The sequence below is a fragment of the Neltuma alba genome, unplaced genomic scaffold, assembly GCF_004799145.2.
Source record: "Neltuma alba isolate B1F8T4 unplaced genomic scaffold, ASM479914v2 tig00002763_pilon, whole genome shotgun sequence".
NCBI classification, from domain to species: Eukaryota; Viridiplantae; Streptophyta; class Magnoliopsida; order Fabales; family Fabaceae; genus Neltuma; species Neltuma alba.
In genome coordinates, this window is record NW_021633002.1 from 95562 (window position 1) to 121417 (window position 25856).

Consider the following 25856-nt stretch of genomic DNA (forward strand, 5'->3'; position numbering starts at 1 on the left):
CCCTACCTTCGTCTCTGTCTTGATTAATTGAACTTTGGTCCATCCTCTTCCTCGATCTTCTATCTAGAGCCCTGAACTTTATCTTCCTTCCTCTCTTTCAGCTAATTGGTTATGGGCTCTTGCTGATCCTCCCCTCATCTTCCTCCTTCTCTCTTAGATGATTGAGTTAAACAACAACCCTTGCTTGGCGTCCGTCTCCATGAATCTTGGAAGCTATGTATTCTCCCTTGAGATAATTAAAAACATAATATAATCTTTCTCTCTCTCACACACACATGCATATTCCTTAATGGGGCTAAGTGGAAGCCTGCGCAAGTCAACAGATTCCTTGAAGACTCGATTATTCATATGCCCGTTTTAGTGTTATTTTGGATGATGATGACGACGACGACGACGACGATTATATTTGATTTTGATTCCCTCTGGACCTCTTCAATTTTCATTAAGATGTAGAGTCTTTTGTGCACTTACAATATGCCTTTCTTCTCGTGGGAAAAAAAAATTAACAATTGGTCTAGATGATTGGTCCATTAGTTTTGTGGACCATGCCTAGTCTAGTTTAGTGCCAGGTATCCATCGAGATAGACTAGATCATAGATTGGAATGTCCAGCCTGAAGATATATTAGACCAAGCTTTGGGTTTGGTACTAATCTGACCTTTGCACACCTTTCCTGTACACTCCTTATTATTTCTAATCATATTCCTAGATCTATGCCCTAAGAGTAACAAGCTTCGTGATGAAAATTAGCTACAAAATCTTGGTCCTTGGTTTTCTTGCTTGTAGAGATCAGGTTGATGTTAAATTTGACACATAAACGGAATTTTTTAAAGAGAATTCAGCAGATATGGTAATAGTTCCCTTGTCCTTAACTTCAATAAAAGTACCATAGCAATTTCAACTACTATGCTAGCAGAACAAGGGACTAAGTTTTGAGTAATAATTGTGCTACTTGTGATGTGGTCAATAGCTCTAGGATCCACAAGTCAATTTAGGCTTGCATGGGCCTGAGAGTGATGTTGAAGAATTACTAGTTTGAGCTATGTGTACAATTGGCATTAGAGTTGGGAAGTATAGTTTTCATGAAAACAATATGCTCTTTGCTAATTGCAGGATTATCGTGAAGTTCTTCATAACTCATCACATTGCCTTCATTTCTAGACCTGGGTTTGAAGTTGGCAGGCCTTCCTCCCACTTTCTGGCATGATTCCTTTTTGTGACCAAGTTTGTGACAATGATCACATGAGGGGCAAGCTTGTTGGTTGTTTACCTTTTGTGGCTTGCCATCATGTTTAAAATGTTTTTAATTAAGATCATGAGCAAACAGGGGCTAAGAAATCAATTGACATGGCTGGTTATGAACCATGGGTTTTTTGTTGGGGCTCTTCCTAATTCAGAAATTGTATCACAGAGGCTAGTCAATAGACATGTACTCATGATACAACCTTTGAGAAGCATCAAGCGCTTTCACTTGCTAGTGCATGGGAGTCATTGCAGACTAACATGTAATGCATTATGCATGGAGACATGTGAGGGAGGTTTAGTTAGCGAGATTGTGCCCACGAAAGGTTTTTGAAGTAGGAGACAAGGGCATTTGGCTACTCTGGGATGAAAACAAGTGGCTTTGAAAACAGCTAACACACAGGGGCAGTGAAAGCCATCAAAACGATGAAAGGATCAGCAGAAATGAGCATCAAGCTTTGAAACCATGATAACAAAAGTTGTGAAAATTTTTTTTGTATTGAAATGTGGAGTTAGAAGGCAATTTATACACGTGATCGAGCTACTAATAAATGCTAATTGAAGACAAACCACTAAGAACAAGGGATTAATAATCCCGTGATGTTATCATTTCTTAGAAAATTCACATCATTGCTAACTTTATACATATTCTATCATAACTATATACATATGCCAACAAAGAAAGTATCAAAATCAAAGTGGACTAATAAGCTAAGAACTGAATAACAAATTTTAAAGGAGATTGCTTGACCAAATTAATTATGAAATATTTGGATTTTGAACTTATTTCTTTTTCCTGAATGATCAAGATTGACCTAAGGAATTGGCTTCCCCCCCTCTAATTGATGATCTGATTCCCTGCTGCATGTACAATTCTCTTTGAAGATAGAACATGAATATTCGTGTTAACCCTAGGTAGTAGGTATACTTTCATAATCCCAAGATTTAATACCTCAAGTACGACAACATTTAATGGCTTGGTCACCATATAATATGTGAATCACTTGGGAGATTTTGACATCTCTGTAAATTCAATCTATGATTATTGTTTTGGTGAACTCCTATGGTAATGCACCTTTCAGTACTTCTCAGGACATTTTAGAATTACTTACAGTGGCCCATCATGCAAGAAGAACCACTAGCAAAATGTTGGACATAAAAGTAATATTGACATGCTGGGGGGGAACATGTGAGCATGGGTATTTTTGGTATTTCCTATTTGATTGTTAGTGAGGGAGAGGGGCTATATAAGAACGTTCTGATTGTAGGACGGGGTATGGAAAATGTGACGAGTGAATTGGGACAGTTTCTGTGCCTCTTGAATGCATAGCGAAGAGTGTTTTCTTTGCCTAAGATTTGCTCTGTAAGACTTATAAGTGGAGCAGCTTTTATTAGTGAATGATAGCTATTTTCTGGACCTTGTTTCAGCACAAAAGAATTTACTGATCATGAAAATAGGATCAAGAAAGCGGAGTTTCAAAGCATTTAGGTATATTAAAAATCTACGTGTCACCCTAACAAACACCATATCTTAAAGATTTGAATTGATGCTTTATGGTAGGATTTACCTTTCTCCCCTCCTGTGCTTTTCATCAATGTACTTATCGAGACTGTTTTATTATGAAATATCAAACTCTCTTGAAAGAGAGTTCTGCTTATGACGATTATATATGTTATCATATTCATTGAGCAACACAATCTTTATAATGGCATGCTTCAGGATGTGTCTGTTGTTGCCCCCTTTGCTGTCGCAATTTGAAAAATTTCTTGACAGATTTATGTTTCTGCCTATTTTGGGGTTAACACACTTTTTCTTTTTATCATGGTTAAATTGTGAGATGTAATTTTAATTTTAAAGTTGATACATGTCTCCGCTATATATATGTTTTTTGTTTGGGCTCTATGCACAGCGGCTCCTGAGGGAATGGATCTTTTGATTCCTGACTGCTGTGAAGACAGAGAGGTTGCTCCACAAAAAACGTATTTTGGTGGACAGGAAGGAATTGGAGAATATATTTGGTACCGGACAAAGAATAAGCTTGAAGGTTCTGCGCTGCTAAATATATCTAATTCTTGTGAAGATGTAGTCATATGTGGGACAGAGCCGTGAGTTAAGACCTTATGCTCTGATATTGAGAAAGATAACTTCTTAAGTTTAAGCTTTTTGTGATTATTTTCTTTACTGTGTCAGAACATATAAACCATCTCTTGAAGATGTTGGAGCTTATTTAGCATTGTGTTGGGTACCTGCTCGTGCCGATGGAAAACAGGGGAAGCCATTGACTTCAATTTCCAGTTCCCCAGTTTCCCCTGGTATAAATCTCTGCAGTTTTTTCTTGAAGTTTATTTATACTATGTTTATTGTTTAGACCTTTTTTTTCTTTCCATAGGGAATAACTTTATCTAGTTACTTGTATCCCTGTTATTATGTTCTCCCATCTAAACACAACAAGTGAATGGTTCTTTAAATAGATCATTGCAAGTGTACCATTTTGTGCAGAGGGCTCAATTAAATCCTACATGTTTTGGCCAGGAAAAAAGAAAGAAAGAAAAAAACTGTATGACTGTACACTTATGCTTTGATTGAGGAACTTTCTATTAAGGATATAATCAACTATACATGATTTTAAGCTTGATTGGTTTTCAATTTTCCAATCATATTACCCACCTTCTATTTTGTTCTTGACATTTGATGTTTGAGCATGTGTATGTAAGTATATGTATTGTTATCTTACTTTATGGTTAAATTTTCAGCTCCTCCAATAGTTTCTAATGTCCATGTGGAGAAGTTGTCAAGTGGAATTTATTCTGGAGAAGGTGAATATTTTGGTGGGCATGAAGGAGAAAGCCTCTTCAGCTGGTACAGAGAAAATAAGGAGGGAGCCATTGAACTGATTGATGCAGCAGATTCTAAAATTTACAAAGTTTCTGATTCTGATTACAATTGCCATTTGTTATTTGGGTAATTTTTTTGACTTACTCTTTGATTTTCATGTTTTGTGCAATAAAAAGTACGATATATTTGTGAGGATTTCTTTCTTTATTTCAATTATCCAAAAGTGATAAAAAGGTTCAACCATATATTATGAGATCTTACCAATAAATCAGCAACAATAATCAGTTATAATTGTCTACAATAATGACTAATCCCCCTAATCACTCTAACAGTACAAAGAATATCTGCATTAAATACTAATATTGGCTACACTCCCCTGGTCGAAGTATAGATGCTGATCATGTCCAACCAACATGTTCTTCATATGTATCATGTAGCAGTCCCTTGATGAGAAATCTTGTAATTTGTTCCCTTGTAGGATGTCATACAGATTACCCCTTCATCTTCCTCTTTGATAAAGTGTCTATCAACTTCAACGTGCTTGGTCCTGTTGTGTTGTACAAGATTAAGAGATGTGTTAATGGCAGCTTGGTTTTCATAATAAACCTTGATTAGAAGTCAGGCCATGTTTGGCTCACTGGAAATATTTTTGGTCTAGGAGACGATAATAGGGAATAATTCTTCTGATAATATTATTCATCTGTGAATATATAGTGAAAACATCTTGGCGGAATAAATGTTGTGGCAAAAAAAGGGGATTATACAATTCGGAAAATTAATTTGAAATAAAATCAAATCCTATTTACATTTAATGCCTATAAGTTGTATGTACAATCTCAAAACTCACCCTAAAGTTGGATCATTGATGTTGATCATGTCCAGCTTGCTAATAAGGTAATCAAACTTGTCTTTGGCCAACCTTTCGTCAAATTATCTGCAGTTTTCTCTCTAGAGGGTGTGAAGGTTAGGCCGATTAGCTCATCATTTATCTTTCCTCTAATGAAGTGTCTTTCAATCTCCACATGTTTGGTTCTATCAGGCTAAACTGGATTGTGTGAGATGTTGGTAGCTGCCATTATCTAAGTAGAGTTCTATTTTCAAACTCACGCTCATCTTCAATTCTTCAAGTACTTGTTTTAGCCATGTGCCCTCGTGCTACAACTCCAAACTCATCTCCAGCACTGCTTCCTGCGATCGCACTATGTTTTTTGCTTCTCCATGTGTCTAATTTACCCCAAACCAAGGTGCAATACCCAGATGTGGATTTTCTATCATCTTGGTCATCTGCCTAGTTGGCATCTGTGAAGACTTCTACATTCTGCTTATCAGATTTTTTTTATTTAAAAAGTAAAAGACCCTGTCTTAGAGAACCTTTCAAGCACTTGAGGATCCTGTAAACTTCACTTAGGTGTTTTTCTTCAGATTATGGGGGTGTTGACTGACCGCACTGAGTGCAAAGACAATGTTAGGTCGAGTATGAGAGAGATAAATTAGCTTCCCAACCATGCATTGGTATCTTCCCATATCTTAGGCCTTACTTGGATCTTCTCCATCGCTCATGTTGTCAACTCCTATAAGAGTATCACTTGGTCTGCATTCTAACATGCTTGTTTCCTTCTGGAGATCCAGAATATACTTCCTTTGGGATATATAAATCCCTTCTTTGATCCGCCTACTTCCATCCCAAGAAAATATTTCATTTTCCTGAGATCTTTGATATGGAATTCTTGAGCAAAGGCATTCTTGATGTCATCATTTTCTGCTATGTCATCTCCTGTTGGGACAATATCATCAGCATACAACTGCTAGGCCGAGTCATAGTCAGTATCGTCCTTTTGGACTGATTGCAGTTAAGGAGAAAGAGTTGCCTGGCATTAGAGTAAGAGCTAAGGTTTCTTTTACACACTTGCCGATAATGTTGTCAAATAATTCAAGTCATGTGACTGACATATATGATGTGAGCTGCGGTGATGTAGAAATAGGAAAAGATGGAGAGGAGCGTACTAGAACTATCAGACCCTAGCCACACAGCTCCGTTCAGAAGAGGAAACCCTTGGACATCGAACATCAGCTCTGAGTTCCCTTAAAATTATAATCGACTCTTTAACCTAATGAAATATAGGGGGCCGTTTAAAGCACAGCAAATCTGTGTGTGAGCAACTGGTAATTTCATTCTCGTATAATTTGAACTCCACAGGGCAGAGGACATATATCCTGCAAAAAAGGGATATCGCATGGAAGGGAGCAGGAACTTTGGCCATAACACTTGTGGGGGGGGGGAACCATGATATGCTACAATAAATGACACAATACGCTCAATAAAATCTAGACTACATATGGGCTAGAAACTAATAAAAATATCAGAAATTACAATTAATTAAAAATAAATAAATAATGGACACAGTACATTCAATAAGATCTACTGTTGACTAAATATTGGCTAGAAACTAATAAAAACATCAGAAAATACAATTAATAAAAGCAAATAAATCTTGGGATGAAGCTTCAATAACCAGCAGATGAAGTATTTTCTTTTCAAACTCTATCAAATTAAGATGTCTTTTTCCCCCAGATACACGCCAGTTCGGTCAGATTCAGTTGTGGGAGAACTCAGGTTGTCCGATCCAACTGATATTATTCTCCCAGGTAACCATGTTTGTGGGTGCCTTCACTCTTTTGAGTTGCGTCTATATTTGAAATGAGATTTGTTTTTCTTGGAATAATTACGTCAATTTACTTGCTGAACCTTGCAAATGAGTTTAAATGTGGATTCTGCATTGTCCTGTAGAGCTTCCGGCTGTTGAGGTTCTTGCTCTTACTGGAAAAGCAGTTGAAGGTGATATACTAACAGCTGTTGAAGTGATTCCAAAATGTGAAACTCAGCAGCAAGTTTGGAGCAAGTATATAAAAGACATAAAATATCAATGGTATGGTGTTATGTGTTGCATTGATTCTGTATGCTACAAATCTTAATAACATCCCATTTTCCTCATGGATGTTCACCAATTCTCGTAACAGACACTAGGAGATTTACTTTAATTTGAATAGTTTAGTAGCTTGTATATTGGACTAATAGTTTTGAATTTTCATAAAAGTCTCGTCTTGTGGGAAAATTGTCTTCATCATTACTTGTAAAACTTTCTAGTGGGTAACTATATTTTCATACTGCTTATTTCCCTTGGAAAAGATCATGAGATCCAGATTAACGTTCGTCTCCCATGTATCAATGAATATTTTTGCAGGTTTCGTTTATCAGAAATGGGAGACAGATTGTCATATGACCCTTTACCCGCTCAGTGTTCTTGCTCCTACAAAGTGCGCCTAGAGGACATTGGCTGTCAATTAAAATGTGAATGCATTGTGACTGATGTGTTTGAAAGATCAACTGAGGCAGTGTTTGTAGAGACGCCACCTGTATTGCCAGGTGATTGTTTTAATTTCATAAGTATTCTCCCATTGTGATTGTACCAATTTTGAGTTCTCTAGCAAAAATGTTAAGTTTGTCAGGTTAGGTATGAGTAGATCTGTGAAATTGTGTATTTTATTATCTTGTATGTGAACTGTGAGCATGTACAGTGATTTATAGTGCTGATAGGAACTATACAGGGAAAGAAATCTACCAATAAAACAAATTAATGCTATAGTTGACTATTCTCAACGGTAACAAATGAAATAATAAAGAATGAAATAATATCTCTTTGAATCCCATGTTTTTTGGGATTTCCACACTTCTTTTAGGTTGGATCATAGATGTCAGTCACATCCAACTTGCGTACAAGTTCTTCGAATACTTCCTTATGCAGGCCTTTTTGTGCTGTTTGATTCCAAGTGGGCATGTGTATTAATTTTGCTAGGCCTCTATCAATTTTCTCTCTAATAAAATGTCTATCAACTTCAACATGTTTGGTTCTATCATGTTGAACGGGATTGTAAGAAAGGTTGATTGCTGCCATACTGTCAGTGTATAAATTCATTGGGAGTTTCAGGTCAATTTTTAGCCCCTCCAATACTCTCTTAATCCAGATTGGTTCACATATCCCATGGGCAACAGCTCTGTACTCTGACTCTGCACTGCTTCTTGAAACCACATTTTGTTTCTTACTTCTCCAGGTGGCTAGATTTCCCCATACATATGTACAGTAGCCTGATGTAGATACAATGTCAGGTTTGGTGTGGGAAAGATAAATCAGTTTCCCAACTAGTCTTTGATACTGGCCCTTATCCACATCATTTCCTTTGCTCTTCCTTTTCCTCTTCTTTGTCTCTTCCTTCTTCATCTTTGTTGTTATTGTCATCCTTCTTTTTCCGTTTGGTTAGGTTACTACCTCCATTTTCTTTAGGAGATGTAGATCCCTTTCTTGGATCGGGCTACTTCCATTCCAAGAAAGTATTTCATTTCTCCTAACTATATATGAACTCTTGTAATTGCAAATCTTAAATCAGCAAGTCTCACGTTTTAAACAGTTGAGTGAAAATCATATGGCAAGTGCAGATCTTGGGAGAAATTAAGCACATGACTTGCAGAGCGTGAGCTTTGACTTGTGCAATGGCTTTTTTGCTTTAATATCCTTCACAGTAAAAAATCTTGTTTTCAACCGATCATATTGAAATATGTCCACAGAGACGTTACTAACGAGACATAATTTTTTTTTCATACAATTGACAGTTCACAGACACTCCCTCTTCTCAGTTATTGGTTGTTCAGTTTTTGATTAATGAAAAAGATTGATTTGAGGGGAAACAGTAATACAAAGTAAAGGATGGGTCTACCAAGAATTCCTCAAACAAACCATGGAGCAGAGGGCATAGAAAAGGGCCCAAAACAAAAATGTCTTGAACTTCTTGAAAGATCCCAGCAAAAGGCATCAAACTGCAGCATATATGGCCTGCCATCCAGGGGGGGGGGAGTCCTCCTTGGTCAAATTATGATAAGAGTACTGTAGATCATGGGTCAATTTTTGTTAGCATATTTTCAAGAGTTGTTAATTTATTTTCTTTTATAAATAATAGAGATATTATTTATGAATGCCTCAATTACTATTTGTTTATTATCAAGGGAAAAAAAGGGGATTGGACCAGCTGGTTCAACTGAAAAACTGTTGAACTGGCCAGTGGTCCGGTCTGGTTTGAGTGCTTGACTGATCAGAAACTGAACTAGTATCAACCTGGTTAAACCAATATGAACCGGTGAACCAGTTTGGATGATTATGTTACTGTTGATCTTACTTTTTCTCATTTAGCTCTTAATATCTTTGTCACTATAGATTTGAATGAATTTTAATGATGATTTTGGTATCAATGATTATTAATTTTAGTTATTGAGGAATCGTAAAGATCAAAATTTTTAATGCTGTTGTATTTTGTTATTGTTACAGTTGTATTTCCTTGTATTTTGTTATAAGTGATTATTAATGTTGTTGTATTTTGTTATTTTCAATTAAATTATATTATTTTAATATGATCAGTTTAACCCCGAGTTGACCTCGGTCTGATCCATTGACCCTTGAACAATTATCTCAACCGGTTTAGTGTTTGGTCCGGTTTTTTGTTTCTTGTTTATTATTGAGCCAGTGTTAGGATCTAGTCAATTATTTTCTGATTTTATTATTATTTAATGTTTGTTATTATATTATGAATAAAGTAGTGGCTAGTAGGGATAAGCATAGGAGAAATTGTAATTCATTGTCATTATGGAAGATTCTCCTTAGGCTTTGTTAGTTGCATGAGTTTAAGATCCTTGCTTATATTCTAATAAAGATTTTCCTTCATATTTATTAATGTATGAAGTTGTATTCTAATTTTATTTTCAAATAAAGACTATTCTTCCTTCTTCCTCTCTTTCTGTCTTGGATCCTATCACATTATTACCAACACTGCCAAATCTTTTGTGCTTAGTCAAAGAAATTACTCCAACTGGAGGAGGTATGTACTGAAGGTATTCCCTCGTCACATTTCACATTATTATGCCATAATTTGCAATACAGCACGTACCCAAAGCACTTGATTTTGATTGTTCAATGGGTTTCTTGCAGAAAAAGATTGCAAAATACTAGCCAGCTATGTTGTATTTTGAAATTAATGTATTGTTATTAAGCATCTACCTCAGTCATTTGCTTTTCAATTATTGATAGTTCTTTTTCCCTGTAATGAAAAACAGAGGTATGAAAGCAAAACTATTTATGTGGGTTCTGCCTCATTTATCTTTGTCCTGCTATATGTTTTATTTTCTACCTTTATGTGAGTATTATTTTTATTTCTCAGGCGTTCCTAGAATTGATAAGCTGGAGATCGAGGGTAGGGGATTTCATACCAATTTATATGCTGTCCGTGGCATTTATAGTGGAGGTAAGGAAGGCAAAAGTAGGATCCAGTGGCTTAGATCAATGACTGGAAGTCCTGACCTGATCTCTATACCAGGTAAGCTAGTTGTTAAATCTTACGCACACATATTTCTTGTTGAGTCACTGAAAAGCATTTCAGTTCGGTTTCAATGCAGAATCATAAGGACAACTAGAATCTCATGATCATGAGCAGTGAGCTCATTCTTTTTTAATTTTTTTTAAATTTTGCGTTTATTCATTTTGTGATTGTCCCTTGTTTATCACGTCAGCGCCCCCCCCCCAAAAAAAAAAAAATCGCCCCTAATATCGTTTAACTGATTTCTAGAATCAAATATTTCATTTATATATACTAACTCCTATTTCATAATAAGGCAGATCATAAAGAACTTCTTAATTTCACAATTATAGAGGAATGGGAAAGATGATATGAATTTCCTGTGCATATTGTGATTAGGAAATGGGTATATATACAAGAAGGAGGAGACTTGGTATTAATGGCTCATAATGACGAAATAACATCCTAATGAAGTAATATCCAATCATATACTAATGACATAAATTATAATATTTACATTAAATCTAATATCTTTACACTACTCCTTAAATGTTAATCATGCTTTACTTGTTACAAAGCTAATCAACCCTAGTCCTATTAAGGGCCTTTTCAGAACATATCACCCAATTGAGCACCAATCCTCACATGTCCTATAGAAGCAAGTTCTCCTTAATCTTATTTCAAACAAAGTGACAATCAATTTCGATGTGCTTTGTGCATTCATGGAACAAAAAGTTGGAGCCTATGTGTAGAGCAAGTTGACTATCATACCATAGCTTTGTTGGTAATGAGGTTTTGAGGCCACCGTCCTTCACTAACTGTGGGCAATTCTGTGAAAAACTGATTCTTATTCTTCGATATAGAGTCTGGTGCATATACATTGATTTATAGATCTGATCGGTGCTATATACAGAAAGGAATCAACTAATAAAAGACAATTAAACCTATAGTTGACTATCTACAACGGTAACAAATCAATCACTAAGGAATAAAATAATTTCTCCTTGAATCCCATGATATTCGGGATTCCTACACTCCCCCTCAAGTTGGATAGTAGATATCAGCCATATCCAACTTGCGTACGAATCCTTCAAACACTTCCTTGTGTAGACCCTTTGTGAAGATGTCTGCTGTTTGTTTCTAAGTAGGCACATGTACCAGTTTTACTAGGCCTTGGTCAATTTTTTCTCTGATAAAGTGTCTATCAACTTCTACATGTTTTGTTCTGTCATGTTGGATTGGATTGTGAGAGAGATTGATTGCTGCCATACTATCAGTGTATAAGTTCATTGGGAGTTTCATGTCAATCCTTAGTTCCTTTAAGACCCTTTTGATCCAGATTAATTCGCATATCCCATGAGCAACAGCTCTATACTCTGACTCTGCACTACTTCTTGAAACCACATTTTGTTTCTTGCTTCTCCAGGTGACTAGATTTCCCCATACATATGTGCAATAGCCAGCTGTAGATCTTCTGTCTTCGTAATCTCCAGCATAATCTGCATCAGTGAAAATTTCTACTTCTGCCTTTTGAGACTTCTGGTACAATATGCCCTTTCCCGGAGTACCTTTTAGGTATTTTAGAATTCTGTATACAGCTTTGAGATGCTTCTCTTTGGGTGCCTGTGCATGCTGACTGGCGACATTGACTGCAAATGCGATATCTGGTCTGGTGTGAGAAAGATAAATTAATTTCTCAACCAGTCTTTGATACTGACCTTTGTCAACATCATTTTCTGCATTCTTTTCTTCCTCCTCCTCCTCTTCTTTTTCTTCTTCGTCACTTTCTTCTCCCTTTTTGTTTTTACTATCACTTGTCTTCTTTTTCTTTTGTTTTTGTGTTACTTCCATTGGTGTAGAGCTAGGTTTGCAGCCTAACATCCCTGTTTCTTTAAGGAGATCAAGTATATATTTTCTCTGGGAGATATAGATTCCTTTATTGGATCGTGCTACTTCCATTCCGAGAAAGTACTTCATTTCCCCCAAGTCTTTTACCTGGAATTCAGTTGCCATGGCTGTCTTAATCCTGTCCATTTCTTCAAAATCATCTCCAGTGAGAACTATATCATCTACATAAACACTTAGAATGGTTTTCTTGACTCCTTGGTGCTTGAAGAATAGTGTGTGGTCACTTTGTCCTTGTGTGTACCCTTCAGCTTTCAAAACTCGTGTGAAGCGTTCAAACCAGGCACGGGGTGATTGTTTCAGCCCGTAGAGAGATTTCTTTAATTTGCAGACCGTTCTTGGCTTTTTGGTTGGAAAACTAGGTGGTGGCACCATATATACTTCCTCTTTCAAGTCTCCATTTAGGAATGCATTTTTAACATCAAGTTGGTAGATGGGCCAGTCTAAGTTTGCTGCTAGAGACATCAGAATTCTTACTGTGTTGAGCTTAGCCACTGGTGCAAATGTTTCTGTATAATCAGTTCCATAGATCTGAGAGAAGCCCTTTGCTACAAGCCTTGCTTTGTACTTCTCTATTGTTCCATCAGCTTTGTATTTTACTGTAAATACCCATTTACATCCTACTGCTTTCTTCCCTTTAGGTAGAGTTGTTTCTTCCCAGGTGTCATTCCCTTTTAGTGCTTCCATTTCTTCCATAACTGCCTTCCTCCAGTTTGGAGATTTAAGAGCCTCTTCTATGCAGGTTGGGACCTTTATGTTGTCTAGGTCAGCGGTAAAAGCTAAGTACCGAGGAGAGAGTGCTTTGTAGGATATGTGTTTCTCAATAGGATGTTGTGTGCAGCTTCGTGGTCTCTTTCTTAGAGCTATCGGGAGGTCTAAGTCTGCTTCAGCTTCCCCTGTTGTTTCTTCCTGATCATCAGAAACAGCAGCATTAAATTTCTCAGTTTCAGGATCAATCACCAGTTTAGGATCAAGGGATGCATCAGGAATAGTTGGCCTGGGTATAGTTTTGTTCCTCTGGTATACGTTGTCAAAGAACTTTTGTTTTGGTTTTTGCTTGGTATTTTTGTTCTCCCCCTCATTAGAAGATTCGTTGGTTTGAAGCAGAAATGGAGGGTCATATTCTGTATAGAGGTAGTTGGGTTCATCTAAGATAGGTTCAAGATTAGAGACCTTCAATTCTTCCCAGTTCTCCCCCTGAATTGAAGGTTGGGTGTAGAAAGATTCAGATTCATTGAAAGTAACATCACAGCTTATATATAAGCGTTTAGTGAGAGGATTATAGCATTTGTAACCCTTGTGTGAGGCTGAGTAGCCAAGAAAAATACATTTGACAGCACGAGGATCAAGTTTGCTTTGGTTATAGAGATGAACAAATGCAGAGCATCCAAAGACCTTGAGGGGTAAATTGTTTTCAAGGTAAGGAACATAGTGAGTTTTGTGAAGTACTTCTAGAGGAGTTTTAAAGGAAAGAAGTTTGCTAGGCATTCGGTTTATGAGAAAAGTTGCAGCAAGGATGGCATCACCCCAATAAAACTTAGGAACATGATTAGTTAAGAGAAGGGCACGTGCAATCTCAAGAAGGTGTCGGTTCTTTCGTTCGGCAATCCCATTTTGTTGGGGTGTGTGAGGACAAGAACTCTTATGGAGGATTCCATTTGTTTGAAAAAAGGTGTTGAAGTTGTGATTGATATATTCTGTACCGTTATCAGTGTGGAGTATTTTTATAGATGTATTAAACTGATTTTTAATCATTTGGTAAAAGGTTGTAAAAACAGAATATGCATCAGTTTTGTCTTTAAGTAAATAGGTCCAGCAAACTCGGGTGTGATCATCAATAAAAGTCATAAACCATTTATGGTGAGTTCGATTTGCAATACGACTAGGACCCCATAAATCGCTATGAATAGTAGTAAAAGGGTTAGAAGGTTGATAAATATTGCGAGGAAAGTGAGTACGGTGATGTTTGGCGAGTTCACAAATATCACAATGAAGTTCAGAAATATTTTTATTAGGAAAACTGAACGGAAACATTTTTAGAAGGTATTGAAAACTAGGATGACCGAGACGTTTATGCCAAAGGAAAATATCATCATTTCGAGGAAGAGAGATTTTATTGCAAACACTGGTGTTTGAAACGGAGGTGTTATCAAAGTAGTACAGGCCGTCAAATTCCTTAGCACTCCCAATCATCTTCCCTGTTGACAGATCCTGGAATAGGCAATAAGATGCATAAAAGTTAGCATGGCAATTTTCGTCTCTAGTAATTTTGTGCACAGAGATCAAGTTACATTTTAATTTGGGTACATGAAGAACAGATTGAAGAACAAGGTTGTTAGAAATTTTAATATCTCCAATGCCAGCCACAGTAGATAAAGAAGCGTCAGCAATTTTGACACGAAGAGAGCCATCACATGGGGTATATGAAATAAATAGAGTACGATCATCGGTCATATGATCGGATGCACCTGAATCAATTATCCAACACTGACCTGTGCACCTGCTTTGAATAGTGTTCAAAGCATGCAGAAAGTTACCTCTGTGAATTACGGTGGCTGTTGGTTGGGAGCTTGGTGGCTGACTAGGTGACGGAAGGGATCTAAGTAGATCGATCAGTTTTGATATTTGGTCATTAGAGGAAGATGGCTGGTCAGCAACCTTTTTTGAGCCAGCTAGATATCCCTGTCCCCTGTTCTTTTTCGGTTTCCAATCAGCAAGCTTCCCATGGAGATCCCAATATGTGTCTTTAGTGTGCCCAGTCTTTTTGCAGTGGTCACAAGTGGGTTTGGGCTTCTGGGTCTTACCATCCACATAACGGGAAGTTAGAGCCGAGGATTCCGAGGCAGACGCAGGAGGGCCCAGAGTTGGCATCATGACTCGACGGCGTGCATCCTCCCTCCGCACCTCTGCAAATGCCTCTCGCACTGTAGGCAAAGGGTCGCGACCGAGGAGCCGACTTCGAACTGCATCCAAGTCTGGATTGACACCGGCCAGGAATTCAAATAGGCGTTCTCTCTCGACACTCTTCCTGTAGAGTGTGGCATCCGCCGCGCAGTGCCAGGTCTCATCATTGTGAAGGTCGAGCTCCTGCCAGAGGGCGGACATGGTCAGATAATAATCATGTAGTGGTCCATTACCTTGTTTGAGTTGCCACAGTCGAGTTTTTATCTCAAAGATTTGAGCGCCATTTTCACCATCAGAGTAGGCCTCCCGAACCGCAGTCCAAATTTCGCAAGCGGTGGGTAGGAACATAAAACTCCTTTTGATCGCTGGCGCCATAGCATTGATCAACCAGGAGGAGACCATCGAGTTCTCCGTCTTCCAGAGGAGAAAGGCATTCGTATCAGTTGGCGACGGACAACGGGTATCGCCGGTGAGGTACCCAATCTTGCCACGTCCTTCAACGGCGAGTTTAATAGATTGCGTCCACTCACGATAGTTAGCGCCGGTCAGTTTCTCTGGAATAATCAGAACCGAATTTCCATCCAAGCCATGCATCGAACGAGAGGGGACAGAGTTTTCTGGTTCTAATGTCGACTTTGTCGACTCGTTTGTTTCGGGTGACTGAGACATGATTTTGTTGAGATCAGGTAAGTAGTACCCACGATTGCTCTGATACCATGTGGGCAATTCTGTGAAAAACTGATTCTTATTCTTCGATATAGAGTCTGGTGCATATACATTGATTTATAGATCTGATCGGTGCTATATACAGAAAGGAATCAACTAATAAAAGACAATTAAACCTATAGTTGACTATCTACAACGGTAACAAATCAATCACTAAGGAATAAAATAATTTCTCCTTGAATCCCATGATATTCGGGATTCGTACACTAACTCATATATTCATACAATGCAATTTAGTGTAGTCCATAGAGGACACGGCACAAGACCACCAAATTCTATACTAATGACATAGATCATAACATTTACATTAATTCTAATATCTTTACAACAATTATACGTAGTATTAAATCTGATAGTTTGTACTCTGTTTAACTTAAGTTGGCCAAGTTGTGGCTGCCTACATTGAGAAGGCATAGGCTTCCCATGAAGTTGTTGAACATACCAACAACAACAACAACAACAACAACAAGCCTTATCCCACTAGATGGGGTCGGCTACATGAATCACACGACGCCATCGTGCTCTGTCAACAACCCAATCCTTAGATATGTTATTGACTAGGAGGTCTCTTTCAATGATCTCATTCAACGTTCTTCTCGGTCTTCCCCTGCCTCTTTTTATGGGACTCCATCTTGTTTGATCCACCCTCCTCACCGGGGCCTCCAAAGGAGTCCTTTTGAATAACTCCCGCTTTTCTCCTTTTAACTGCCACCACTTAATTCTGGGTTTTGCCACTTGATGGTACTTTTCCCTGGTACTCTTAAAACGCACATCAAGGATAAGTACTCTATGTTGGGCAGTCACCCCGTCTCCTGGAATCACTTTGCAATTAGTACACAATCTTCTGTCTAGATTCTTAACCAAAAAGAAATCAATCTGTGATTTCGAGACACCACTTTTGTACGTGATTAAATGCTCCTCTCGCTTCTTAAAACAAGTGTTGACAATCTTAAGATCGTATGCAAGAGAAAAATCGAGAATAGATTGTCCTCCACTATTAAGCTCCCCGAAACCAAAACCACCATGAGCCCCGCTGAATTGTCCTGCTTTCTTACCAACATGTCCATTAAGGTCCCCACCGATAAAATTTTTTTCTTCAAGTGGTATGCTTTGAACCAAACCCTCCATATCTTCCCAAAACTTATCTTTAAGATGTGTCTCTGCCCCAACCTGAGGTGCATAGGCACTAATGATATTGATAGTATCCTTCCCAACAATTACTCTTAACGATATTATTCTGTCCTCAAACCTTTTAACCTCTACCACATTCTTTTTCCATGTCCCATCAACGATGATACCAACCCCATTCCTTGCTCTCACCTTTCCTGTGTACCAAAGCTTATACTCTCCAAGTTCCTTGGCAGCTTCTCCAGTCCATTTGGTTTCTTGGAGGCATAAGATATTAATCCTTCTGTCCCTCATAACTCTTGCTACTTCCATAGATTTCTCATTCAACGTCCCAATATTCCAAGTGCCAAATCTAATCTCAGTCTCATGAACTAACTTCTTTAGCCGCCTTCGTCCAAGAGAGTGCGGTAGCCCTTGCTCATTTAACACTACATCCGGGCGACGATGCAGCGGCTCTAGCTCATTTCTCACTGTACTCGAGCCATACAGCACGTCACTTCTGGGCAACGACCTAGCATTAGCATAATTACTTCGTTGATCCATGTTCATGAGATTCGACGGGTTTTTACGTTGGCTGTCGAGAGCCTAACACAACCCTCCTCCTTTATTCGGGCTTGGGACCGGCTATACAATATAGGCGGAGTTAAGTTGTTGAACATACCAACAAAAACAATATCTTATGGAACACAAAAAAAAAAACATTTTGGTGGTCCAACATTTAAAAGTAGAAAGAAATCATTTCTTGGTGGTTAACAAAAAACATGAATTGAAAGACCAAATCTCTCTTGCAAGTCTGAGGAGTGTGTCCAAAATTTAAACCCTTGCTACAAAGTTATTACGAATAATTCGAATGCAATTGATTGATTATTCCAATAGGAGAGCAGTACATAAATAGGATCAGATTTCCTCAATATATTTGGAAATCTGATCACATTAAATGAAAATTAAGGGAGAGAAATCCCATTGATATGGGACCGAGATTCTAGGAATTAAAAATGGAAACAGCAAGTAATAGGGGATTTGATTCGAATAGCTAGAAGGGATTTGATTCTGACACTCCCCCTCAAGCTGGAGAATTGACGTCAAGCATTCCTGGCTTGCTTCGTAGCCCTTCGAATCGCATCCTTGCTAGTGGTTTAGTCATTATATCTGTGATTTGGTGAGAGGACTGTATGTAGGATAGGTCTATGATCCTTGCTTCGGCCTTTTCCTTGATGAAATATATGTCTATTTCCACATGTTTGGTTCTGTCATGGTAAACCGGATTCTTTGTCATCTTGATATTGGCCTTGTTGTCACACCATAGGTATAGGGGTCCTTCATAAGGTATTTTGAGTTCCTTAAGGAGTCTTGTAATCCAAATTCCCTAGCATACTCCTAGGGCAACAGCCCTAAGTTCAGATTCAGCACTGCTTTTGGACACAGCAGACTGTTTTTTGCTTCTCCTTGTTACCAAATTTCCCCATACGTAAGTGCAGTACCTTGTAGTGGATCTTTGGTGTTCCACTACTCTGCCATGGTCAGCATCAGTGTATATTTTCTATACCTCTGTTTCTGTATTTCTCAAGGAAAATGCCTTTCCTAGGGTTAAGCTTTAGGCAGCTTAGAATATCAAGTATGGCCTCCGTGTGTTCTTCTTAGGGTTGATGCATGAACTGACTCACTACTATTGCATAACTAATGTTAGGGCGTGTGTGAGTAAGATAAATCAGTTTTCCTACTAGCCTCCTGTATCTCTTGAGTTCATTGGAATACCTTTAGGTTTGATTTCTAGGTTACATGTGGTCTCCATTAGTATTTCATTAGGCTTGCATCCTAGCATCCTTGCTTCTTGGAGAAGTTCAAGGGTGTATTTTCGTTGAGATGCATTGATCCCTTTCTTGGTTTGTGCTATCTCCATGCCTAGGAAGTACCTCATTTGTCCAAGGTCTTTAACGTGGAATTCAGTAGCCAATGCTTCTTTTAGGAGCTCAATTGACTTGTCGTTTCTTGTGATTATGACGTCATCAACATAAACAATGAGCACTGTAGTTGTCCCATTGTTATGTTTCACGAACAATGTGTGGTCAGCTTTCCCTTGGAGGTACCCTAGTCGTTTTAGGACCTTTGCGAATCTGTCAAACTAGGCCATAAAGTGACTTTCAGTTTCTCTTGTACCTTCAGGGATTTCCATGTAGACTTCCTCTTCTAAGTCTCCGTTAAGGAAGGCATTCTTTATGTCTAGTTGATGTAGTGGCTATGGACAATATAGCTTTTGGGGTGAAGACCCATTTGGGTAGAGTTGTGATGTCCCATGTTCTATTCTCCCTTAGAGCCTTGAGTTCTTCTTCCACAGCCTTTTTCTAGTTGGGATTGGTCATGGCTTGTTGGAAGGTGTCAGGTATCTTCACCTGTGCACTATGAATAACAAAGTTTTGCATTCTAGTGGATAGATTAGTATATGAGACAAATTTCTAAATAGGATGTTGAGTGCAAGATCTTCCTTTCTTGGAGCTATTGGCCATCCTCAATCTTCAGGGTCTAGATTCGTGTTGGACTCTTAGTTTTGCCTTAGAGTGGGAGGATCTTCATCTTCAAGACTGTTATGGGTATTGGAATTATTAGTTTCTTGATTTCCAGAATTTTCTAGGTGATTTGAGTTGCTGTTGGTTTTGTTTGGAGGTGTTTCAGTTCTGTTTCTTGATCTTCCTTTGCTGTTTGAATGTTTAGACTCTCTTTGTGTTTGCTTCAGGGCTGTGCAGTATAGTTTCATGTGGGTGTTCTATGGGTTTAAGACCTGTTTCAGTGTCTCCAATTGCTGTGTTTTCTATATTTCTAGTTGTAGGCAAGGTAACTATAGGTTTTGGTGATATGTGAGTTGTTTCTGCTTCTGTTTCATCAGTGTGATGAGTGTGGGTGTCGATGGGTTCCTGAACTAGCCATTTGGTACTTCCATAATTCTCTCTCTAAATGGGTAATTTGGGGTAGTAGGCATCTTTTTCATAAAATACTACATTCTTAGTGATGTGAATAGTTTTACTGATGGGACAGTAACATTTGTAACCTTTTTGAGTTGGTCAGTAATCAATCAATTACATTCGAATTATTCACAATATGGTATTAGAGCAGTACATAAATAGGATCAGATTTCCTCACAATATATTTGGAAATTTGATGATACCCATTGACATGGGACTGAGATTCTAGGAATTAAAAATAGAAACAGCAAGTAATTGGGGATCGGATTCTAATGGCTAGAAGGGATTTGATTATGCCAAAAGTGAAGGGAGAAGAAAAACTAGGATCTCTACCTCTAAAAATACTAGGGAGTGGGATGCCCAAAAGCAAGACCCTTACTACATAGTAAAAGGAAGATGATGAAAGGTCATATATACTAGCATGAAGAAAATTGACAATGTTATCTCCAAGCTATACTCAACTTGAAAGAAGTGTTGGCATCTCGTGCTTATAGGCTCATTGGGAGCTCTCATCATAATCAACTTATTTGTTTCCTTTTTTATTTCCATGTACTGTGCTGTCTTTATTGTATTTATATATCCTACTTTTGATACTAAACAAGGTTGATAGGTAAATCCCTATCCTATTGTCATAATATTCAATTTGTCATAGGAAATACTAATAAGTAACCAAACTTATTTCCTTTTCTATTTTAGTGTATCATCTTTGTGTTGAAACAAGGAGAACCAGAAGATGATTAGGGAAGGTTGTTTTTTCCTTTTGGAAGTAAGAAGTCAATGCTTGGTTGAAATAGTCTTTTTACAGCAGGAATAAATCCCACTAGTTGCTTAACTTGTTTGTTTTTCTGCTACTATGTTAATTCATTTCTTGGCCTGTTTGTCACTTGTTAAGTATCTTCTGTAGTCCAACCTATCTCTCCGAAATTTCTATATTCCAGGAGAAACTGGAAGAACATATGAAGCAAATGTGGATGATGTTGGCTATAGGTTGGTGGCCATCTATACTCCTGTAAGAGAGGATGGAGTAGAGGGGCAACCAATTTCTGCATCAACAGAGTCAATTACAGTTGGTAAGTTGAGAATCTATTTTGGTTTGCAGACAATTTAATATGGGTGACGTTAGCATAAGTCATTTTGTTCTTGCATGTAATCACTATGATCTTTTTAAATGTTATTTGCAAAATTGTCAATCCACATGACAGTACTAGATACCTAGTCCTCTCCCCATAAATAAAGGAAAAAAGGGGGAGGAAAAAAAATCTCTACCTTCAAAATGTGTAATCAAGTGAATTCAAGTCTCTTGTAATCCTTCTCCAGTTGTAGTCGAAATTAATTCATGCAGCAATGTTGTTCCTTCATTCACGTGCTTTTCTTTTTATCCTCTTTCCTTTTGGTTTGTGGAGACAGTTGCTTGAATTTTAAGGGAGTTTGTCATGCGGTACTTGGTTGTTAGATCTCATATGACTTTCTTTTGTAGAGCCTGCTATCCTTAAAGAAGTAAAGCAGAAGCTTGACCTCGGATCAGTGAAGTTTGAGGTACGTTATGTGTAATTTTTTGTTTTGATATTTTTACTATATTTTAGAAAATTCATCAGCAAGTTCTCATTACCTATTTTGGTTGTTGAGGAGGTAAATTCATCAAGTTCTCATTACCTAATAGCAACAACACACAACAAGAAGTCTTATCCCACTAGGTGGGTTGGCTACATGGACCGCACAATACCATTGTGTTCTATTAACAACCAAATTTTTAGATAGGTTATTGATCAAAAGGTCCCATTCAATGTTCTCCAATGCTCTCCTCAGTCTTCCTTTGTCTCTTTTTAAAGAACTTGAAACTGTTTGATTTACCCTCCCAACCGATGCCCCCAATAATTTTTTTTTTGGATGGATGCCATGCCTCTGCTTGCTTTGATATGATCATTTTGAATCTTATCTTTTCTTGTATGACTACAAACCACATATTCATCTCAACGTCCTCATTTCTACTGTTCAAACTTTATGTTCTTAATTTTTTTAGAGCCTAACATTCACTATCATATAACATGGCTGGTCTTATAGTGGTCTAGTAGAATTTTCCTTTGAGCTTATCATGTACCTTTTCATTAGAAATTACTTTGGCAGGTTTTTCCACTTTAACCGCTTAGCTTGTATTCTATGAGAAATTTCTCCATCAATTTCACCATCCTCTATATAATGGATCTCAGATACTTGAACCTTGACACTTGAGGAATGATTTAATCTCCCATCATTACCTTCAAATCACTACTGACTTGCCTCCTCCTAAAATTACAATGCATATTTTCTGTTTCGCTCCCACTCAAGTGAAAACCTCTCGACTCCAAGGTTCTTCTCCATAACTTCAATTTAGAGTTAAGCTCTTCTCTTGATTCAGCTATGAGAACCATATCATCAATTACCTAATAGCAATTTAAATTTTCTCCATATACAAATGTGTTGTGATTATGCTTGTCTGCCTCCTTCAAGAGATCCAAAGAAAAGTAGTATGTGCTTGCCTAGGGGAAAATAAATAAATGGTACAAACCACAAATAGTTGAAGAAAATAATGAATGAGCAGTGCAAGTAAAACAATTTTATTGTCATGTTATTTGTAGAGAACCTAGTAGCAAAATCATAATCCATTTCTAAATTTTCTCCATATGAATGTTTATTATTGATTATGCTTGTATAGTCTTACATCTGTTTTGGTATGAAGCATTGAGAATAAGATGTAAAGATTTGGATTGAGATTGAGAAAACCCATTGGCATGTGAGATTACTTGTTACTTGGGATTAGACAAACCAATGAAGATGGGATTGTAGAATACCTCTCATATTAAACACCTAATCCTAATCCTTACTTCTTATTCTCAATACTTAATACCAAACGGGACTAGAGATAGTGGTGGAATAAGTTAGGATAAGTTTTAGTCAAATAGGTTTGACCCTGTAATAGAGATTTAAAGTTTGAGCTTGTAAGTAGGTTTTTTTTTTAGCCTTCAAAAGGCCTATTTAAATGTAGGCTTTTAAATAGGCTCAAAAACCTTTGTCTCCAATTTCATATATAACCCCTCAAATCTATTTAAAAGCCTACATTGTGTCTTAAATGGGCTTTGAAGTTATAAATAAATTCCGTATGATTAATTATTCAAATAAATTAATTCAAATTTACAGTAAGCTAAATTCCATTCATTATAATATGTCATAAAAACTCAACACAATTACAAGTTTAGAAGAATAAAAATGGGATAATCTATTTATAATAGTAATAGAAATAATCATAAGTATTCATCATGGTCGTACCAATAATCTTTGCCTTCAACATAATTTTGTCTTGTTAGATGACTCCTACAAAATGAATCAAGTCATTAACATTAAAGGGCGTATTCAATATACACTCGAAATAGATTTTGACTGGTAATTGGATTAATTTCCTCATTGTTAATATCTATTCTCACTTGCAATATAAGAGATTGGTGAGGAAAAGAAAAGAATGTCTAGTGACAACATTTGTTTGAGCAAGTAGAAATGGGGAAAGCCAATGATCAATTGGCTAAATGGATATATTTTCTTAAATTAGCAAGCACAAGTTGCGTGTAAAACTAGATTTTGTCTATTTTATTTTTCCAGCAGAGACTGGGATGACAAACTCTTACCGAGATTATAATATTTCATTTGGGCATCAATAAAATAAAGTTACAGCAATTATTATGCTTGCATTGCCATCTTGAGTAGTTGAATAGAAGAGAGGACCAGGTGAATGGCTAATAAATGAAAAGATTGTGCTGGTGGGATGTGAAATTGAGGGTTAAGTTATTTATAAAATTGATTTATATTAGATTGAATTAAAAAAAAAAAAATGCTGTTTTTCTTTTTAAAAACTTACTACGCCAGGCTTATAGGCTTATTTATCAAATAGGTTGGGTTAGGCTCAAAGTAGGTCAGGCCGTAGGCTTTTGATAGAAGCCTAGCCTACTTCTACCCCTACTTAGAGATTAAGCTAGTCAATATATGCTTATTTATGGAAGTACATGAATGGCACAATCCTCAAACAGTTAAACAAGGAGGGAATGAATGAGTGAGGCAAGGGTGAGCCACGCATCCAAATTTCTCTTTAAGTTTTGTTGTTCAAGGAGTGATTTTTTTCTCCCCCAGAATTCCCAAGAATTCTTAGGAGTGGATGTCTGGTTTCAACTTTTAATCAAAGTATAAAATTTGAAATTTGATTGCTTTATTGTCCTTGGTTTGTTTGATTTTATGCATTTTCTTTCTTTATGACCTGTTTTTCTTCTTCATAAACTCTACTCTGGTGACAGGTACTGTGTGACAAAGACCGAACTCCGAAAAAGGTCCAGATATTATCTCTGTCATTTGCTCTCACAAATTAAGATTATATTAACTCTGAAATGATGAAAAGAAGTAAATCCTAATTTGGGTGTCACTATTCCTTCAGATTCCTACTGTGGGAAGTCTTGAGAGACGAATCTTAGAGATTAACAGGAAAAGGGTTAAGGTGGTAAAGCCAGCCTCAAAGACTTCTTTTCCTACTACAGAAATACGTGGGAGTTATGCTCCTCCTTTTCATGTAAGTTTGGGTGACTCGGGAATTTTGTCCTCTGTTATCTACATCTGAAATTTCTGTCGCTGAAAATTTTTTCCTTTAAAGCAAATAATGATGTAGCAGGGAGTATATACCCTTCCCTATGCTGTAACTAACTAACAATGCACAAATCAAGACTAAAAAAATTATCGAGTTGTTGCTAGATCCAAGGAAGGTCCTCCCATGTAGCATTTTCTGAACCTGAATTTTTCCATTCTTACCTTAACAAGTCTTTGATATTTACTCCATTTAACCACAACCCCTAGTTTATTACCAGATTATAGCAAGAAATGTCAATGTTGTAAAAGTTGGTCGTAAGTTAAAAAGCTAATAGAATAAAAGCTACAAGATTCACTCTGATAAAATTTTATCCGATCTCTTCACTGCTTGGCTGTATCAAACGGGGTATGCATTCACACATATGTATGTAACAGGTGGAGCTTTTTAGAAGCGATCAACACCGACTTAGGATTGTCGTGGATAGTGAGAATGAAGCGGATTTGATGGTGCACTCCCGACACCTTCGAGATGTTGTTGTTCTTGTGATTCGAGGATTCGCTCAGCGGTTTAATAGCACTTCCCTCAATTCTCTCCTGAAGATAGAAACATAAATTCTTTCATACCTCTTGTAGTCATTTCAGCCCTTAAAATATAGGAAATTAATGCTTGAGGTATGATATTGCCTCTTAAGACCGCTTAATATTTTATATTATGAAAAAAATCATTGAAGCAAAATTAGCGGCTAGCTTCATTGGGTTATTTTTCGTAAAGTTAATGTCTTTAATGATTGATACCGTCCTAATTTACGAGAGTCATGGGCACAGGCATTGGCTTCTATTTTGTAACGAATTATGTAATGGATTGAATGACTAGTTATTTACGATATAAGTAATGGATTGAATGACTTGTTTATTTACAATATAAGTCAACAAATGTCATTATTGAATGACTTGTTATTTACAATAAACAAGTTTAGAATGCTAAATGCAAGTGAAAAAAAAATAGAAGTTTTAGATGCACCACAAATAAAGACTAGGACGATGGATGCTATTGGGAAATAACGTTAGGGCATTGGATGTTATTTTTTCTTAAAATCTAAGCTATAAGATATCTCTTTAAAAATTTTGACAAATAGTTCGTATAAAACAAGTGGATGTTTAATA

The 25856-nt window shown here is 37.2% G+C and overlaps 1 protein-coding gene across 6 annotated transcripts in view; it reads left to right on the forward strand.

The window, feature by feature from the left end:
• Window positions 1-25639, forward strand: part of LOC114737203 (187-kDa microtubule-associated protein AIR9) — a 49355-nt gene extending 23716 nt beyond the window's left edge. For all 6 annotated transcript variants that reach the window (XM_028925113.1, XM_028925118.1, XM_028925135.1 and 3 more), the window contains 12 exons: window positions 3152-3347; window positions 3433-3554; window positions 3996-4203; window positions 6650-6723; window positions 6866-7004; window positions 7320-7501; window positions 10339-10494; window positions 21032-21163; window positions 21571-21629; window positions 24410-24442; window positions 24547-24678; window positions 25128-25639. In XM_028925113.1, coding sequence (XP_028780946.1) covers window positions 3152-3347; window positions 3433-3554; window positions 3996-4203; window positions 6650-6723; window positions 6866-7004; window positions 7320-7501; window positions 10339-10494; window positions 21032-21163; window positions 21571-21629; window positions 24410-24442; window positions 24547-24678; window positions 25128-25304 — 1610 coding nt within the window. In that variant the 3' untranslated portion in view covers window positions 25305-25639. The remainder of the gene's footprint in view (window positions 1-3151; window positions 3348-3432; window positions 3555-3995; window positions 4204-6649; window positions 6724-6865; window positions 7005-7319; window positions 7502-10338; window positions 10495-21031; window positions 21164-21570; window positions 21630-24409; window positions 24443-24546; window positions 24679-25127) is intronic.
• Window positions 25640-25856: the final 217 nt, after the last annotated feature.